The sequence below is a fragment of the Merops nubicus genome, unplaced genomic scaffold (assembly GCF_000691845.1).
Source record: "Merops nubicus isolate BGI_N331 unplaced genomic scaffold, ASM69184v1 scaffold788, whole genome shotgun sequence".
Taxonomy (NCBI): domain Eukaryota; kingdom Metazoa; phylum Chordata; class Aves; order Coraciiformes; family Meropidae; genus Merops; species Merops nubicus.
In genome coordinates this window covers 133,019-153,910 of record NW_008624931.1, presented here as the reverse complement: position 1 = coordinate 153,910, position 20,892 = coordinate 133,019, and the positions used below count along the sequence as shown (strand labels likewise).

The window sequence follows — 20,892 nt, the reverse complement described above, 5'->3', positions numbered from 1 at the left end:
GGGACAGAGTGTGTGGAAAAGCTGCATCTTCCAGCACTGAGGATGGTGTAAGATGGGATAGAGACATGCTTGAGAGCCTGCATAGACTAGCTGGGCCCTCTTTGGCACCACAGGACTGGTTCCTTGACTTCTGTCTCTTTGCAGCCTTGTGTTGCTTTGAACAGGTTTAAATAGCTTTAAATATCTTTTGGTCTCCTATTAAACCACTAAATGTGTAGGTAGAATATCAAAATGAGTTTTCTGGATTAAAAAAAAATTGGAGAAATTATTTTTTATGCTTCCAGTTAATATGTGGGAAGGGAGGGGTGGATCATTTAGTGGAGAATGGGGCAGACATCAATAATTCTTGGGAAGTTGCATAGCTGTCAGAAAATGAGTTTAATTTTGAGATCTAAACCAACTTTGCTTTTAAACCAATAAAGAGTTTAAACACTGAAATAAATAAATTTCCAATACTCAGGAGACCTTGATATTTTTGTAGGGGCCTTGATGCTCTCAGCAAGAAGGTGAAGTCTTCCACCATCGATTTGCCTATTGAGTCAGTCAGTCTGAGCCTTCAGGACTTGATTGGCTACTTTCACCCCCCTGATGAACATTTGGAGCATGAAGACAAACAAAACAGGCTCCGAGCACTGAAGAATCGACAGAACCTCTTCCAGGAAGAGGTACTTTTCTCGGTTTTACTTCTAATTTTCCACCGTGTTGTATGCAAATATTCTTTGCAAGGTCTGTAGCATTGTTGTGTAATCTGGAGTATGTCTGCATTACATTTTTTTGTCCAGTAACGGTCAAATTATTTGCTACATTTATAATCTCTTTAGATCTGTTGATTTTCCTGTATATTCAAATAAGTACATTTAAGGCCTTACTTCCTTTTCCTTTGTTAGAAAATTAGATGTTAATATGACCTTGTGTCCTGAATTCTAAGCATAATTTATTCCTTATGTGTGAATTAGTTTCTTCTGTTATGGTTTAATCTCTTGATGAAAAAAGATGTTTTGGTTTAATAAGCATCCTTTAAATATTTAGTTTAGTATTGTCTGTTATTTCTTCAGTAGTGATAGTTGCCTTTATTTAGTCAGATGCATAAATACCTTCCAGATTAGAAACTTGCCTAAAATTACGTCTGGAATACTGTTTATTTTCTGTTTTATTTTGATTTAAATGGTAGTTCCTAAATGGTGATTTTTCATTATAATCAAAGAAAACTTTTCCATAGGGATTGCTTGTTTGACTCCACTTGTCTGACTCCATGTATATCTTCCTGTGTTTTGTATGTCCTGCCTTTCAGGTTTGGTTTTCTTAGATTTCCGAAAATCATATGTGTTTACACCTAAAAAGTACCTTTTTTTTTTTTTTTCTCTGACAATCTGAGCCTTTCCATTTTTAGGGCATGATCAACCTTGTTCTTGAATGTATTGATCGCTTGAATGTATACAGCAGTGCAGCTCATTTTGCAGACGTAGCTGGAAAGGAAGCTGGAGAAGCATGGAAATCTATTCTGAATTCTTTGTATGAATTACTAGGTAAGACATATTATGGGCTAAGTGGATTGTTGTAGCTCCAAATAATACTCAGATTAAAAGAAACACATACCTGTTTTAGTAGAGAAGAATTTCCACTGTGTAGAAATGTACAATACAAATTAAACAAGATTTTTTGGATTTCCAGATCCTTTCATGTACTTAAGAATAAAATGCAAAGAAAACACTCAAATAATGTTTTTTTTCTAATAATATTTATTATTATAAATAACATGTTTCTGACTTAAATGAGTGATTGCTTTTTCATATCATCATATTTCTGTTGTATCTTGTATACTGCCCAAAAACGTGTAAACAAAATATATGTGAACATGTCATTCCTTTGTTAAGGAGCCAGAACATTGTGGTTGGTCTTGTAGAAGTCTATGATTTTTTTTCACACATCCAGCTGTAGAACTGCAGCATGAATCTAAAGCTTTTATAACCAAGACCACTCTTATTAGTCAGTATAGGTACAGTGTGCAGTCACTGAAATCTCATAATAGCTTCTGTCAGTATCTAAGTGTTAGTTGGTGTCCTGGTTAAATCTCTGTTTAGGTAGTATCATTTAATTACCTGGTTTGTTTGCTCACCAATTTGAATTGTGTGTGTTATTAATGTTCTACTACGACCCATTATATAGGGTTATTAATCCACTACTATAGCTGCCTTCATATGGACTCCTGATGAGTTATTAATTGTCTAAAAAAGGAAATTTTACAGCCTAAGAGACCATTTTGTCAGTTCCTTGCTCCTCTATCATCAGGTTTTCTCAGTGCTATAAGTAAGGCTAAATAATAATATTGACCTTAAGTGACTGATAATAACCTTGGCCTTAAGTGACTGAGGACAGTAATGTGTCCGTTTCATTAAGCAGCCCTTTGCACAGGCTGCATACCTGTGCCTGTGCTGCTTGCTTTCTTCCTCTAATATACCAGGTCTAATGCAAGGGCCTGCTTGGCTTTAAACTTCCACATGTTTTGGCAAAAGTTTGAGTTTGGACAAAGACCTCATGCAGGATTGTTATCTTATTTTCCAGTAAAACATAAAACATTTTATGTATCATCTACGCTAAATGTCATGCCTGAAAAATTTAGTATTGCAAAGGTATACAATTAGTTTTGTTGTACCTCAATTCAATTAAAAACTTCACAACTGAGTATTGAATTTGTAAAATGAAGTGAGTCAAGAGTTTAGGAAGTGCCTAGATGAATGTAGCGTGTATTTTATTAATTGGCTCTTTTGTGGGTATACATTGTGAAATACAACCACATACTAGTTTTTCTACAGGACTTATTCCTTATTTAGTGCTCATTTATTCTTGGTACTTTAAAATACTTAGTTTTCTCTTTGGCACTCCGTGTGTGGCATTGAACCTTATTTATTTACAATGAATATGCGCAATGATTATGAACTGAGTTTTTACAAACAGAAGGTATTATCTGCCATTCACTCAGAGGAACAGGTACAGAGAGATAAAAAGACTCTACTAATTCTAGTTCCCAAATTAAGAACTGTGGGATCTGACCTTTTCCCATAATATTCAGCAGTATTTAATGTCTGTAAGGCATACTGAAACTTGCATTCCTCCAAATTCAGAGGCAGAGATATGAAATCTTGATGGCACATGTCACTTTACATAAACTCTCCTTGCTATCCCCTAGCAAAGTGAGGCAACTGAGGCAAGAGTTCTGTATATGGTACTGTTACAAAGCTTCTCCGTAGTTAAAGTAAGTTCATCATCTTATGCTCTGGAAGAGGAGAGAAAATCTTGGGAGGAAAAAAGGATATCCAGCATATGGTGCACAGCCCTTGATAAAACCCATGAGAAGCTTCTGTCTGGCCCGCTACCAGAAGCTGACAGAGTAAATATTGAGATAAGCAGAAGCCCTCCCCCCTGATCTCTCAAAGCAAAGAAAGAGCTAGCGACTAGTGGCTGCTGTCACCTAATCACAGCCTGTTATGGTAGGAGGTGGTTCCTGTGGCTATTATTCTGGTTGAGGAGTTGCTGAGATCTACCACTTCACAGACATAGGGGATAGTTGAAGTTTAACAGTTCAGTTTGTCATATCTCTTTTTATGTTATGCACAGCTCAGACTGGAGGAAGCAGGGGCTTGATTGCTGAATCATTTCTCCACGTCTGAAATTTCTAGTTGACAAGGCCGGAAAATTCCTTCTGAAAGAGTCTACTTGACTTGTATTGTTTCCATGGACTTGTAGCGAGGATATCAGTGCAAAAGTGTTTGTTGAATTTGCAGTGTCCATCCCCCTCCTGCCCCCTTATGTTACTTGCCCAACTGCATTATCTTCTGCCAGCTAATGCTTAGGAAGCCTGGCTTTGATCTGGCTATCATGAATTTCTATGTTGCTCTGTTCTGAATAGTGCTGGAGCTGTACAGTAATTGCATGGATGACAAATAGATACAGTTTGCTCAGTCTTGCTTTAGCAAACAGTACTTTATGAGTCTACACTTTTTAAAGTAAACTGTGATGCCAGAATTCATGGTTATTGTCATGTCACTGACACTGTGATATATTTCCCTGTGATGAGAATTGGGTCATTTACAGACTTTGGGACTGGATACTATTGCATATAAAAATCAAAGATTCATAGAATGGTTTGGATTGCAAGGAATCTTCGAAGGTCATCTAGTCCAAACACCCTCATCACAGAAAAATCCTTCCTTATATTCAGTCTCAATCTAACCTCTTTCAGTTTAAAATTATTGCCATATATCAACTGAGGCATTTGTCCTTCCTCTATAACAAATACATAAAATCACTTTGAACTTGTATTTGATCCTTTTGTATCACCAAAAAATGCACAGGAGTATATGTAGTGATGTGACTTTAAATGTCTGACTGATGACAACCTGGTTCTTCTTTCTTTAAAACTGGATACTAGGCTTGTTCAGAGTAGTGGGCAATGAAAGAAGCAACTGCTGGATATTATTTTTAACATTAAGTAGCTGTGTGCCTCATTTTAATGCACAGCTTTAATCACTGAATTCTAACCTTTCACAAACTTCTGCTGAGCTGCATTTATGAAACCATCTGTGACCTATTACTGTTAATGAAGTTAAATTTATTGATACTGCGTTAAGCTGTGAACTGTTACTGTCTTCATTTTATGGTCATATCTGAAGCACAGTCAGGTTATGTGGCTTGTCTATAAACAATAAAAAAACAGGTCACAGAAACAGGTGTTCCTTACTTCTAATCTGTGTCTTTTAATAAGATGCTCCTCCTCTTATGATTCCTGGTTTTTTTTCACATAACTATGGTCATGATTAATTAACTATGTAGGATTTCAGGGTATAGATTTATTTTTTTTTATCCTATACTACAGCAAGCAAAAGGTTTTTAAGTTTGTTTTGCTTCTTTGGGGTTGGGGTTTGTTTTTGTTTGTTTCTTTTTAGGCGCTGGGGCTTTTTTTTTTGCTATGAAACACTTGGATTGCAATCTCTTTTCTTGCAATACAGAACTGCCAGAGCAGTGACTTGTTTGCAACTAACTCCAAGATTACTTTTCCCCTTTGCAGAGACAATTTCTTCTCATATTTATGCCAGAATTCTGTAATTTAACCCTTTATAAATGAAGCAACATAAAACCACAATTGCAATATAATATAGTGAATTTCTGCAGCAATATAACATAGTTTTTAAGAGGTCCTTGCCTCTTAGCTGGACCAACAGTCTCTGCTGCTGAAATAACCATAGAAACTTCAGGTGGAAATATCTTGTTGGCAGAATTGGAAAACAATCTTAAGACAAGCAGTTTTCAATGTTCTACACACCAAACAGAAATGCACCCCACTCTTTTTTTGGAGTAGAATGGATGGTTCTCTGAGAGCTCGTGTATGCACGTACATGCAAGCACACGTGTTCCAGGACAGGGCAGGCTTGTGCCTACACTGTTCACTGAGATTCCTAGTCAGTAATACACTAAGTCACTTCATGCATTCAGTCTCCTTCAATCTTTAGATCGAAGTGTGAGGCTGAAACAGTTTAAAGTTACTTCCTCTCTACAGCCATGTCAAAAGTATGACAAACAGTCCCTGGACATCCATCTTGGTTTAGTTCCTATTATTCTTGACCAAAGACATTGTATGAATAGGAAATAATTTTACATTCATCACCGAAGTTATTGCTTTCACATTCTGCTCTTCCAATGTTTCCTGTCATTACAAAAATATTGTGTTATAGAAATTTGACTTCTGTGGTGTCAGAAATGGCTATGTCATTTAGAGCATTTTACAAGGGTTATTGAGATGATTGGGAAACCAAAACAACTCAAACACTTTAAAGATCAATTTGATGCCAAGGGTATTTCTTATGCTTCAATCTGACTATCACTCATGTTATTTAAATTTAAAACAAGAACATAAATAATTAAAGATTAAGAATCTATCTTAGTGGATCATTCCTGGTGGGAGAAGACACTGATTCTTTTAATATAAATGAACTTAAAATTGTGACTTTTTTTCTTTCTTTCTTTCTCTCTCTTTCTTTCTTCTTCCAATAGCGGCTCTCATTCGAGGGAATCGTAAAAACTGTGCTCAGTTTTCTGGATCTCTTGATTGGTTGATCAGCAGATTAGAAAGACTGGAAGCCTCTTCTGGTATGTTTTTTAGTATTTAGCTGCCATATTTGACCAGTTTTTCATTCTTTAAAAATGGTGATATACTTGTTCACTCTTATTATCATGAAATTTTTCCTATAGCACAGTAAATTATATTAATAAAGTGGTATTTATATCTTCAATGTTATTGATTTAAGTTCTATTTCTACCTTAAGTTCTAGCAGTCTTTCATTTTCCTTGAACAGTTGGTTTGAATGCTATCTTTTAATTCAAGCAAACAAAGCCATTTGGTGAAACAGTTGTATTGAACTGTAGCTTCAGCTGTATTAAATTACTTTCTCTCCAATTCTAGTACCTTTCCTTCCCTTGTCTTTGGAAGTCTGCATGTTTTCCAGAATTTTCATCAAAATAGATATAATTATAACCAAATGGAATAGATACGATTTGTCTCTTCCTGAAGGATTGTAGTTGCAATGTGGGGAAGTTCACGTATTCTATTTCAGTATGTGTAACAGATGGGTCTTCAGAAAGTATCTGTATATGTTTGCATGTAACAGTTTTACCTGCCTCTCTATCACTCATACATTCACTTTTTAATCACCTCTTACTCCTGAGGCTTGAACTTCTGTTTGAAGTTAACTAATGTTAATGCCTGAAATGAGTTAATGCCTGAATGAAGTTAATGCCTGTTACAGGTTTATGATTTGAAAATCTATGAATTCTGTCTCACTTTAGTCTCAAATTCTTTAATCTGGCTTATTTATTTTCTTTGTAATTGCCTAATGCCTTATTTTCCTCCTGAACCACTCTTAACCCTTTAATGTCCATGAGAGACAATTTTTCTCTGTGTTGCTCAAAGTGAAAGTAAATGAAATTACACTGAGCAGCTGTACTGTACTTCTCACTGAAATGATGATCCTGGATTCTGTTTCCTTGGAAGCAATCTGTTCTCCACAAACCTACACCGCCAACCAAGTATATTGTATTTTAAAGTTTCCAATGGTTTAAAAAAAAAAAAAATCCGGCAACTAAACTTGATAAAAAAAATTCTCTTTTGACTTTATTGGAAATATACACTTTCTGAGCAAAATAAAAAAAAAAGTAGTCTGCACATTAGCTGAATGTAAATACTATCTTAAGATTTTCTCTTAGTCAGATATAATTCCTACTGCCATTGAGAGTTTGCTACTGTGGACCTCTTTACTGTCTTAAATGTAGTTATTAACACAATTGTAGCTGATAATAGCACCTTAAAGGTAGTTATCAGAATTATCACATCTGGCATGTGCTTGTTTTAAAAAACGGTTTTCAATACTTATTAAGGTAATCATTTTGCATTTTTTTTCTTTTTTTTTTTTTTTTCTTTTTTTTTAAATAATATTACTCTATTTTCTTTAGAAGTAGTTTTGAAACATGCCACTTTGGTTTGATTTTGTAAACAGATGGTAGACAAATCTCAGTGTGTTAAAGAACCTCTGCTAAGTGTTTCTCAGTTTACTGAAGGGATCCTAGGACTAAGTTTCTGCAATTGACAATGTTGATTTAGTGGGTGATACTTGAGTCTCTTCCCTCATTTTACTGATATAAATACAAACTTTTTCATTTTTCCTACATGGAAATTTAATTAATGTTCTTTTCACCATGTCAGTATTCCAGAATGATGTCATCTGGGTATCTGAACAGTACACAGGAATCCAAAAACTTGGATCTAGCAGCTAAGAAATAATTAATGATTACTTGATCAGAGTGATCAGTTCTGGACTCTTATGACTGATTTTTTACTCTTTTCAAGCATGCTTTTTGTGATGGTGATGACATAAAGATCAAAAAACAAAGTAATATTGTTGGTAAGAAATGTCACTGCAGTCTGATCCCCCCCCTTCTTGTTTTTCAAGACTAGTAAAAGTATTTGCTGGAATAAAAAACACCCATGTGTAGTGTATGGCTAAAGTTCTAAATTTTCTTCTTACTCAATAATACTTCCTGGAGTTCAAAAGATTACAGCAGTAACTGAAAACATGGATCTAAAGTGGTGAGATCTTTTAATATCTGATTTGCCAATTAAGTGAATCAAAGGACATGAGAATAAAGAAATTATGAAAAAGGTGAAATAAGAAAAATGTCAATAGGTCCTTACAAAAAGTTTTATTTTTCATATGCATTAGACTGAAAGGTTAAAGAACAAGCAGGAGGTTGAAGTCTAAAATTAAGCTTTTATGCCTGATAAGGAGTTTGCCTTGCAAATTATTCCTCCCTGTAACTAAAGGTAAAGAGAAAAATACTGAAATATAAATAATGTAAATTGGAGAAATTTTATATGTAATGAAATAATAGCAAAGTAAAAGCAATTTTGACTTGAGACATTTAAACTTTTTATATAGGTCATTGACATAATTGAGAAGCATGTAAGTTTTTGCCATTATGTAAATATTATGTTGCATTACTAAGAGAAACCAATAGATATTTGTAAGAAATATATTTAGAATATAGCTGCTAGTATAGAAGTTGAAAAAATTCTGTGTTTTAAGTGAATAATGATAATCCTATGGAGAGAAGAATTGTAAGCAACCAAGAAGCTGAAGAAGCTAAGGACAATTTTGCAATGCTTGCGCTACCACGGGCAACCCCAATTGCAATAGTTTAATTTTAATGTTAATGTACTTCTACTTTATATTTTTCCCTTGTAATTTGACTATAAAAACATTGCACTAGAAATATTTATGATGTCCTGTAGAACTTATATTAATCTTCAGTGCTTAGAACTGTAGTCCAACTAAGTGAGTAGAAGTCTTAAATGTAACAATAGTTTTACTGTAATACCAGATAAAGACTTGTCTTAGCTGGTCTCTTTCTTATTGCCTGGTTCATGTGTATCTTTTCACAGTAAGTGCAGGTATCAAGGTGGATTTCAGGAGCTAGGTATTAACTGCACATGGAAGGTATTTTAAATCCACTGTAGGAAGAACAACAAATTTTACAAATATTCAATGTGTAGCTTTTGCTGTATTTTAAAATTTTATTGTCTGGCTTTTTTCATCTCCATGTAGTTCGTCTGTGCTTTGCTTTGTCATTGCTATTAATACGTATAATCTTTCCTCCTTCTCTTCTGTTTTCTGTTCTCACCTATCTGGAACTGTTTCAGTTACAGACTAAGAAATGATTTCTAGTTGCAGTTGTGACTGTTTTGCGTTATATATAATGTTTGTTATTATTTTGTTGGAAGATGGCCTATTGAGTCTTTCAAGCCTTATTTTCTGTAATTATGCTACACTAAGATCAATAGGCAAGAAGGTTTGTAACCAGAGCAGTGGGGAGAGTAGTCACAACAACAGGGAGAACAATGTAAACAAAACTTTTTTGGTTGTGTGTTTGTTATTAAAGGTGTTATTGTCATAGTAAAAATAAAGTTTGAAAAAGAAAACCTAAATATTTAGGTTGAGGCTATTATAGTAAGGTATAAGATGAATTCTGTAAACTGCAAAGTGGTCTGACCTTGCACAGTCAGTCATACTGCATAATGAACCACATGATGTGCTGCAAAAATTCTGAAGGTCCTAATATTTGCAGTGCTCATTTGTTCTGAGTTTTCTTTTAGGAATTTGGGTACTTGAACTCCTTCCCCATATGTTCTGGTAATGTGACTTCCACGTTGTCTCCAAAACTCATTTTATAATGAAGACTCTGGTTTTGAGGGAGTCAGTTATACAAGATTATATAATTATGCTGTGCTTTAGTTATCTCAAGAGGCACAGGAGGTTTAGCTTTTAGTATGTAAATGTGCTTTTGTGATTTTTATGTGGGATGCTTGCTTGCCAGATTTTAAGATTTATGCTGCTTGATGGGGGCGAGGGTATTCACTGTTTAAATTTACAGTGGTAGGTCTAGAACAGCTAGAAATACTGGGTTCTATTGCACCTTTGAAATAAGAATACCTAGCTGCATATAGTAACGTAAAATAGATAATTCACTTTGTAAGGTTGAGTTTGTGAGGAGGAAAGGCCACGCTATGCTTATCACACCAAAATTAACTTCACCTTAAGCTGTCAGTTACACTTCCTGCAGGTGTTTTCTTGAAAGTGTTGTGATAAAGATTTGAAGTTATAAACTATTACAAATAAAATTATTATTTTCACTTTTTACTTATCCTGGAATTAAAAATGTTAAGAAAACAGAATAAAAGTATTAAAGGTATGAACAGCAGTTGTGAGTTGAATGTACAAAAACGATTAGAATTTGATTCAGCTCCTGATCTTTACTGAAGCAAAAGAAAGAAAATGAAGATTAGTCCAAGTATAAATGTGTATGACAGTATAACATGTTAGAAGGGAGATACCACAGGAGATGACTGAATTATGTGATGCAAATGCTTCAGATGTCTCTTCAATGCATAAATTAAGATTAGATTACTCTTTTACTCTGAAATTTAGTGGAACTAGTTAATCCCATCTGGACTATAATTATAAAGGCATTAAAACCTAGGTAATAAAAACCAGAATAGGGCAAGTTAGTAATTTAATAAGCTCTAAGTGAAGATTTTTGGAACCAGATAATATCAGGCTTTGAGTATTTTTTTTTTAAGGACATGCATTTTATTCTAGTATTCTACAGAACAACGTTAAAGGAGTCAACATTTTGTCTTAAAAATATATGCTTCCTTTCACCTGTTAATCATTAAGACAGAATTTTCACTCATCTTTAGCATAAACTCTTTGCAATATTTGTATTAAATTTGAGCACTCCCTGCTTTACTGACTTGAGCAACTCCAATGAAATTGGAACAGGTCCAGTTGTCTTTAATGTAGACAATCTAAAAGTGAGTCAGTCCAAATAGACATTGCACCTTAAATATGTGATTTTTTCTTATTTTCTGAAATGGGATTAGCCCTTAGAACAAAATGTATTTGATAATTAGCATTAAGATGCTGCAGTAACTGAAGAAGTTGCTGAGGCAGCTGAGTCTAAGTGAAAACTTTCAGTCATTATTGAATGTTTACATCTTCAAAGGATTTTTATTTCTGTTATTGAAAAGGTTAAGAGTAGAGAATGAACCTTGTATGCTATATTAGGACAAATTATGAATCTACCTACATGTATCTGGAAATTCCAAGGTTTTGGTTGCAATACTTAATTTTTGTGGTATCATTTCATATTGGAATATTGTTTATATTGTTAAGTGTGTTTCAGTGCTACAATGAGAAGTGGCAAACTAAATTACCAGGTTTTTAATGTAGTGATTTCCCTGCATTCCCATATCACTGTGGCACACAAGGTTGTTGATATTGTTGAAGATTACCCCTCTAGTCTGAGGTTCCTTTTGTAACACTTTTCTTACCTCCCTAGGTACATTTACCATGTTCAAGTGACTCCTGTCTGTCTAGTTGGCAGGCTGGGTGGATTGTGCTCCTGCTGTCTTGCTAAAGGTCATCTACTCTTTGGGTTGCTCTCATTACTCTTAGGTTTTTATCCTTTTCATCAATACGGTTACTTTCAATATTGGAAGTGTGTATCTATTGCAGCCCAGGTTTAGTATGTTCTCTCATTTGTAGTTGAGACTTCCTGCTTGTACCTTCGGGGCTGCAAAAAGGACCAAGGGGAGTTTAGAGTGCTACTTTTTAATTTTTATACAAAGAGAGCATGGCAAAGAGCCAAAGACTCATGGTATAACGCCTTCTTTGCAACTGTTAAGCTGAGTTTGGAGCCATGGCTTGAATATAGGGATGAAGGCAGAAGGATGAGATGCACAGTACAAACAGGAATTGTGTATCTCTAGGTTTAGGAGTGCTTCTGAGCTTTCCCTCAGTGTGCCAACTGTAGCAACTGATAATGATGAACCACATGTGTAATATTTATCCTTGCCAAAGATCCCAAAGCAAGTGGTGATGTGATCCAGTACACATATGAGCCTGTTTTACTGCCCCATTGCAGGGAACCATTACCATTTTAAGGCTAATGATTCTTGATGGCAATGACTGCTGCTTTATTGGGATTGCAATTGCATTTAATTGAGTGTTCCACTGGAGATTTCGTGGTTCTTACTTCCTTGCACATCTTAGTTTCATGGTAGTTTCTATTTGTTTGCTCTTTTGAGAACATCACTGTGGTTCCCAATGTAGCTGTTATGTACACGAAGAAAATGATACGCAGAGGGCCAGTAGACTGGGAATTGAGCTCTGCTTTATCATTCAGAGGCATATGATTCCATTAGTGGTTCATATGGTTTTCTAAGGGAAGAAGCAGAAAATTTTAAATAAGAAGAGTTATTTCATATATATAATATGTATGTATTGTGAATCCTTCATGTCTTCACTGAAAGCAAATATTTTACGCAGTTTGTTTGAATTTGTGAGTGTTGATCATCACATTTATTACAGAAATTCCGAATTAATCTACATTTTTTTTCCCTGTGCTTTCTGATTTTTATTACATTCACATATTGTGGTAAATATAGAAGTACATCAATGCTGTTTGGGATTTCTTTATCATGTACAATGACTTTTGAAACTATTCCATGTTGCTGATCAATGTATTAGGAAAATTTATGTGCAGTTAAGATTTGACATACACTATGAATAAATGTTTGTTTGTTTGTTTTTCCCCTCAGGAATCCTGGAGGTTTTACACTGTGTGTTGGTGGAAAGTCCAGAAGCTCTAAACATTATTAAGGAAGGACATATTAAGTCAATCATCTGTCTTTTGGACAAACATGGAAGAAACCATAAGGTAGGCAAAGAAGAGACAAGTATATGTAGGTGAACGTTTGTGAACAAAGCAAGCATGTTGCTCTGTGTAGAAATTAAATTTTCAAATACTGAAATACTGTATTCATAATCAGGAATGAAACTTTCCTGAAAAGGTATATGAGCAGTTTGAAGAAGCAAAGGGGAATGTTAGCTTCTTTTTGATGAAGACATTGCTGCACACTAATTTTCAAGGGAAGCAGGAAAAATATATCTTAATATTGTTAGGAGAATTTCAGAATTGTTATAAAATAATGATACTAAACTGGATGAATTGAATGCTTTTATATGTCTTCCAGTAACAAGGTATTATATTGCCTGAAGTAACTCATGGTGTTTAGGAGAAAGTATTTAAATGAATCTACTCTTTTTTATTTATTTATTTATTTATTTATTTAGGTTTTGGATGTTCTATGTTCTCTCTGTGTTTGTCATGGAGTAGCTGTGCGGTCTAATCAACATCTAATCTGTGATAATCTCCTGCCAGGAAGAGACCTGCTCTTACAGACACGACTCGTCAACCATGTGAGCAGGTAAAAAGAGAAAATCTAGATCTATTAACAAAGCAGAAAAAAAATTGTGGCTAAAAGAGAGAGTCACTACAGAAAATCTGAACTGCAAAACTTCTGTTAAGATGTTTTATTCTTATTAGGAATTTAAATACTCTTGCAATATTGATTAAAATCAAATTATGGGACAGAGAGAGCTGTCACAAGCTAAAGCAGCTTTAAACTCCTTTAAGTCTGTGAAGCTGTAGTATTTTCTAAAGACTCTTGTCTAGGTCTAGCTGTGCTTTCAAAATATTATCAGTCAGTGTCCTGCATTTGCCTTTATGTTTTGGATCTTGTGATGACACCTTTGGTCAAAATCAAGAATTTAGTGCCAAACACCTTCACCAGCGCCTGGGATATTTAGGGAGTGCCCTCGCCCTTCCTTCCACTGACAGAATTGTAGAAGCTACCTTCCAGCACACATTAATAGCAAGATGAAGCTAGTACCATCCTAAACGAGCAACATAATATTTACAAAGTAAATGCTTATCTAGACTTTGAATTCATGCTGAGTCAGAAGAATCTGGCTTTAAGTGAAGACTTGTGGGATCTCCTGTCTCAGGCTTATGTCTGCTTGAAAAAGTCTCAAGCATTAAGCGAGAATAAAGTTGAAACATAGAAATAGTACATAAAATTTAGAGTTCCCAGGTTTTACTAGATGCTGAAAAACAAAAAAATCACAACTGTATAAGGAGGCCTTTTCAAGCCTAAAGGTGCAATGAACTTGGTGATTTTATAGTTAATACATTCAGTCATATTTTTCAAAACTGTGTGGCTTGACTTCCCCTAACACACCCAGTAACACACCAACACACCTAACAGGTGGAAAGATAGTGTAATGGGAATCATTCCATGTCAGCAATAGATTAGAACAACTGTTTGAGCTAAAATCACTAATGAAAACTTCTGTTTAAAATGCATGAAAATAAATTTTAAATGTATGGGTACTGTTCCAATTACTGAAACAAATGCTTTTTTACTTTAAGTGTATAAAGCATTTTTCTCCAGAGTGGATAAATATGACCAGAATAGATAAATAAATATGCTGCCTTCTATGAGCTAAGGTCTGAGTTGTTGCCACGAGGCAACATATACCAGACCAAGCAGAGCAGGGTCAAAAACTCCTTAGCTGCCTCCCGAGATGAGATCCAGAAGACCAATCACTTCAAGTGTATGCATAACAATGTGTGCAGTCTTGGGAACAAACAAGAGGAACTAGAGCTATATGCCCAGTCAGAAAGCTATGGTATCATAGGAATAACTGAAACATGGTGGGATAACTCACATGAATGGAGGATCGTGATGGATGTCTGTGGGCTGTTTTGTAAAGACAGGCATTGAAGAAGAGGAGAAGCTGTCATGCTATATGTTAAGGAGAACGTTGGATATACAGTCAGCTGTGGTGATTGTGGAAGCCCTATCAAATGCCTCTGGGTCAGGATTGGAAGGGTCATCTCCAAGGGGGATCTTAGAGTAGGCATCTGCTACCAACCTCCAAACCAAGATAAGGCAAAGGAAGCAATATTCAGGTTACTTAAGCAAGCTTTGGGACAGCAGAACCTGTTTTTCATGGGTGACTTCAACCACCCAGGCATTAGTTGGAGAACGCTACATTAGGTCACAAGCCATCCATCAAGTTTCTGGAATGCATACAGGACTATTTCCTCATGCAAATGTTAGATATGTCAACTAGGAATGAAGCACTGATGGACTTACTACTCACAAACCTAGAAAACCTGCTGTGTAGTATTTTGGTTAGTATAGCTAACTATCACTATTACAGGAGCTTGATCCTTGACATTATCCACCTGATATCCATTCAGTACTGTTTTCCACATGCTCCTCCTAGAGAAGCTGGTGTGTTGCAGTCTAGACTGTGTGGTGAATGGGAAACTGGCTGACAGCCTGCACCCAGAGAGTGGTGGTAAATGGCTCCTTTTCAGACTGGCAACCTGTCAAGTGGGGTCCTCCAGGGATTGATATTCGTCCCAATGCTCTTGAATATCTTCATAAATGGTCTGTATGATGGGATCAAGTGTACCCTGATTAAGTTTGCTGATGTTACTAAACTGAGTGAAGTGTATTCTTTGTAAGGGAGAGCCACCTTGCAGGAACACCTGGATAGGCTTGAAGAATGGGCTAACATGAACCTTACGAAGCTCAACAAGGGCAAGTGTAAAGTCTTGCACCTGGGAAAACATAACCCAGGAGTGCAGCAGAGATTAGGATCTACCCAGCTGGGGAGCAGCTCTGTGGAAAGGGACCTGAGGGTCCTGGTGAACAAGAAGCTCACTATGAACAAATGGTGTGCTGCAGCAGCAAAGAAAGCCAACAGGATGCTGGGTTCCATCAACAAGGGTATCACCATCAGAGATAAAGAAATCATTAACCCATTCACCTCAGAGCTTGTCAGGCCACACTTGGAATACTATGTTCAGTTGTGGTCCCCATTATGCAAAAAAGGATGTGGACAGGATGTAAGGGGTCCAGAGGAGGGACATAAAGTTGGTCAAAGGACTGGGAAGCTGCTATATGAGGAAAGGCTGAGATAACTGATTTGTTCAGCCTTGAGGAAAGAAAGCTTAGGGCAGACATTATCACAGTGTTTTGGTAAAGGATGGCTACAAAGAAAATGGGGTTCCGTTTTTACAAGCAGTCAAATGGAAAGATAAAGGGTAATGGGGACAAGTCAATGCTGGGGACATTTCAATTGGACAGAAAAGGAAAATTTTGCACAATGAGAACAATTTGCTTTTGGAATAACCTCCCCAGGGAGGTGGTGGATTCCCCAACAATGGACACTTTTAAGATTGGGCTGGACAGTGTGCTGGGCCATTTTGTCTAGACCATACTTTTACCAAGAAAGGCTGGACCAGGTGAGCTTTGAGGGCCCTTCCAACCTGGTATTCTATGATTCTATGAAATGAAATTACTTCTGTTTTTTTAATCAGACAAAAAAACGCATGAACCTTGAGCTTAATGAAAAATCTGAAGCAGTTCTTCATGTTCTTGAGATAGGTTTTTAATAACCACTTTTATTCTTTGTGTTTAAGCATGCGACCCAACATCTTCTTGGGAATTAGTGAAGGCTCTGCCCAATACAGAAAATGGTACTATGAACTTATGGTGGACTATCTAGAGCCCTTTGTGACTGCAGAATCAACTCATCTACGAGTGGGCTGGGCTTCAACAGAGGGCTACTCACCTTATCCAGGGGGAGGAGCAGAATGGGGAGGAAATGGTGTTGGTGATGACTTGTATTCCTATGGCTTCGATGGTCTGCATCTGTGGTCAGGTATTCTCTTGGTTTGCTTTTTTTTTTTTTTTTTTTTCGTTACCTGCTTGATTTTTTGTTTGGTTTTGATGGATTTTGTTTTTATATACTAGAACATTGCAATTACAGTGAATTCGTTTTCAAGAGCAGCAAATTGAGTCAGATGTTTCACTTGACAATAGGAACATACAAGAACAGTACATTATAGCAGAATATGTTTTTTAGTTGACACATTGCATGTTGAAAAAAATGGTTTATACAAAGTAATACAGATAAAGTAAGGATTTGTGTTTCATCCTTGGATTTTTTTTTTTTATAGTAACCATAAAGATTTTATTTAAAACTTACAAAAGTAAAAAAATGAAGTTTGACAAACAGTCATCTAGATTTGTAAATCCTGTATGATAGTGTAAGAACAGCCTGAGAGATTTAATTCAAAGGCCCCCTTTTTTTTTTGTATTTTTAGGTTTTTTAAACAGATTTTAAAAATGCATCTTTAGAAGTTTAGAAATACTTTAGAGGTGAAGAAGATTTTTAAGTATACTTTTTTACATACATTTTGAATCCAGATATTCTTCTGTGATGATGTTTTATTTACATACATTAAGAATGCTTTTTTGTTGCAAGACTTACAGAATCATATTCCTAGCTTGCATATGGTGTGTTTGGGCAGGTAGTCATCTATAAAATGTTATTGGCCCAGCTTGGATCTATTTGTTAATAGTAATTTATATATGCAAATTCTAGTGCTAAAGAAAGCTGAACTGAGTATCTAAACTGTTTGTATTTGCTGTTGATTCTGCAAGTATCTTACTCTCTCTTCAAGGTGGGTTAGCTCAGCAAATTCAGAATAATAAGAAACAAAGCTTGTTCCATTTTTCTTAATCTTTTCCACGTAGTTTGTCTTTTGTGAAAAGTTTACCAGGTATCATTTAGAATGGGTAGTCCTATACTTGGAGAGTCCTAAACTTCTTGAAAGAAATTTCTACTAAGGTTTCACATTGTTGAGGAAAAAGTTTTTTCCTTTGATTTTGAGGGACTATTGACTAGAGGTGAACTGTACAATGGACTGGAAACTGAGTTAAACTTGTTGCATTGGCAGTTCTTGCCACTGTGAATCTATGAGCAAGTTTTTTTAAAGCTCCTTAGCAGATGAGAGACATTTTAGTGAGTCAGCAGTATGTTTCATTCAAGGCCCTTGAATTTTTGAGGCATTGTGGTTTGGTACTTGGAAGAGAATACAGCTTTACATTTCAGAAGAGCTTTGCAATCAAAATAGCAATGGATTGTATTAAGTAATAACATATTGACTAGAGTGACATCTTAGGAAAGTAGCTGCCACTTTGCCTCTCATTTATAGTGAGAATTACTTTGGATCAATAGTGCATAATTAATGGTGTCATTAAAGCTGTGTCATAACTGAGTTTGTCAAATAAAGTATTATTACAGAAGAACCAGAAAATAATGAGCCAACCAAAATAACTGTTGTAGTTAGGGCCCCTTTTAGGGAGGAAACAAAAGATTATTGAAAATCAACGTTATTTTTCTACACCTCCAGAAACTTTTTAATTGGAATCATCACAAAAGAATAGACGAACAATTGTTTGTGGTTCTCAAGTGAATAATCCAGCTCAGTCAAAAAAGTCAGACCACCTTTGTGTGTGCCAATTTTGTATGTTAATTGCTGTTGTGGATGTGGCTGCTGGATTTGAAAATACTAAAGTCTTCATTGACATTACAGCCTAAGGCCAGAAAAGGCACTTAGATCATTTGGTCTGACTATGTTCACCAAAGACCAATGTTTCTGTTAACCATCAGCCTTGGACTGATCCAAATAAACTATATTTGGTTAAATTTTAACATCTAAAGAGGCATCTAGTCTCAAGTAGTAGGCCTTAAGGAGATGAAGTATCCATTCATCATTGATCATTCTTTTACAGTTTAGTTATATCTGCCATTGAGTAATTGTCTCTGTCTCTGATTTATTTGAAACTAACTCTCAGCTGTTGTGATACTTTTCTCTGCTGTTCTCTGCTGTGCTTTTTGATTCTGGGGAGGGTCGTTTCCTTGCAAGCCATTCCATACGCTGTGATTGCTGCTCTGCTATTCTGCTTCTCAGCAGTGTTTCCCATAGATTTCTTGCTCGGTCAGGGGCCTTTAGGACTGCTCCACATCATTCATTTGCTCCTGGAACTGACTATGCTTACAGCAACCGAACTAGGGATATCCTGACTTGGAAGCGTGTAAGGAAAGCAGCAGGAGCATCTGAATGCACTTTTTTTTTTTCTTCTTCCCAACTACACTGCTGACAGCCCAATCGAGAGAGACAGAGTGCCCAGAGTGTCTGTCCTACAGTCTGCAGATTATCTGGCAGTATCAGGAAGTCATAGTCCATGGGTACAGTGTTGGAAGTGCTGGTTTTTGTTTTTCCTTGGGGAGGTAGTAGGGGTGTGTGTATGAAAATTTATCTGCAGAAAAATTAGTGAGGTTTTTCTTTTATTATTTTTGTTATAAGAAGCCATATACCACCTTTATCATCTTCATGGAAATATAGTGCTTTTAGTTAAGTCCTTCATTTTTACGGCATTTGGACAGCAGAGTTAAAAAGTTAGTGCTCTGTTCTCAATATAAATTATGGTTTATCTCTTGCAGACATTACATATGTTATTTTTTTGAAAACAAGTCTAGAGAGATCTTCATACAACTTTGATGCTTTTCCATGAATTTTCTGTTGTAGATGGCAGTAAACTTCAGAAGCAGTCATTTTCTGTTTCTGTACCCTGTAGGTTATTTCTCTTGGGAAGCAGATGTACTTGTGTAAATGTAATTTGATGAAGTGAAGAATGATCCTTTAGAATTCATACAAAATGTATTGAATAAAAATACATATATTACTGAATAAATGAAGTATATATGAAATTGCTTCTGTCTTTGTATATGCCAGAAAAATGCTAGTTTACAGTTTGATTGTGAAACTGGGTAGTATTGTTTTACTGAAATTTGTGAGGGCACCATGATGTGGCCCTAACTACCAGGAAGTGCTGTACTTTTCCTGTATAATTTAAAGTATGATGCTTGTCCTTATCTTGAATAATGAAGCATTCTTTAATACAGTGCACTACACTTCATATTAGATAATAATGGTCATTTTTTGATCTGCACTTCTACTACTGTCAGGAACAAAGTTTTGTTTTCTTGTTTTTTGACTCTTCATGTGGGAATCAGTAATTTTTTTTACTTACATTAAATGTAATTTAACTGTATTATTTGTGATTAAAATAGCTTTGTAGATAAGACTGTACGCTTCTGCTTGCTACGTTGCGAGCTTTAAATCAGGTCATGGATGTTATAGGTTAGATAATTGTGTGTTAATATGTTTGTGCTCCACTGCTAGGCTTTTTGACTCTTTTTCTAGGTTCTTGTGAAAACCTGTATAACTTTCAGAGATTTTGCTGAGTATGTCTCCTTCACTTTGACAGGTTGTGTAGCACGAACAGTAAATTCTCCCAACCAACACCTGTTAAGAACTGACGACGTTATTAGCTGCTGTTTGGACCTCAGTGCTCCCAGCATCTCCTTCCGGATAAATGGTCAGCCAGTCCAAGGAATGTTTGAGAATTTCAACATAGATGGCCTCTTCTTCCCAGTTGTCAGCTTTTCTGCAGGAATAAAGTTAGCACTCTGTGTAGTTGTGTGGTTTGTTGTTGGTTGTTGTGTGTAGTTGTTTTTTTTTTTTTTTTTTTTTTCTTTTTTTTTCCACAGTGTGGTTTGTGGTGTATGTTTGGTTTTTTGTTTTTGTTTTGTTTTTTTTTTCCCCCCTTCTTTTCTTTCTTTCTTCCTTTTATTTTATTTTTTTTTCCACTATATATGTGATTATGCTGAATATTTCCTTAGCTGCCTTTGTTCTTATTTTGTTTTCTGACATCTGCTCCTTTGGCACAGTTCCAGTTCTTGGCTAGTGAGAGCTAAAAAGGTGTCCTGAAGAGATAGCTCATCTGTTGTTTTTTCAGCACACCAGTGTATTCAGGTTGTTTGCAGACAGATCTTAGAAACGGCCTCATTATCATTTCTTAGCTGACACATGACTGCATTTCACTCCAGGATAGCATTTTACCTGTATGAGAAGAAAAACATCAGACTTTGATGTTAAAAATATATTTGACTTAACTCATTTGTTATGAGTTATTTGAAGATGCATTATCTGCACTTACCTTAAGAAATGGTT

The 20,892-nt window shown here is 35.7% G+C and overlaps 1 protein-coding gene across 1 annotated transcript in view; it reads left to right on the top strand.

The window, feature by feature from the left end:
* Positions 1-20,892, top strand: part of RYR2 (ryanodine receptor 2 (cardiac)) — a gene marked incomplete at both ends in the record, with an annotated part of 182,510 nt that overhangs the window by 35,016 nt on the left and 126,602 nt on the right. Inside the window, 7 exons of the mRNA XM_008945486.1 lie at positions 482-665; positions 1,391-1,526; positions 6,049-6,144; positions 12,707-12,825; positions 13,242-13,375; positions 16,447-16,688; positions 20,147-20,339. Coding sequence (XP_008943734.1) covers positions 482-665; positions 1,391-1,526; positions 6,049-6,144; positions 12,707-12,825; positions 13,242-13,375; positions 16,447-16,688; positions 20,147-20,339 — 1,104 coding nt within the window. The remainder of the gene's footprint in view (positions 1-481; positions 666-1,390; positions 1,527-6,048; positions 6,145-12,706; positions 12,826-13,241; positions 13,376-16,446; positions 16,689-20,146; positions 20,340-20,892) is intronic.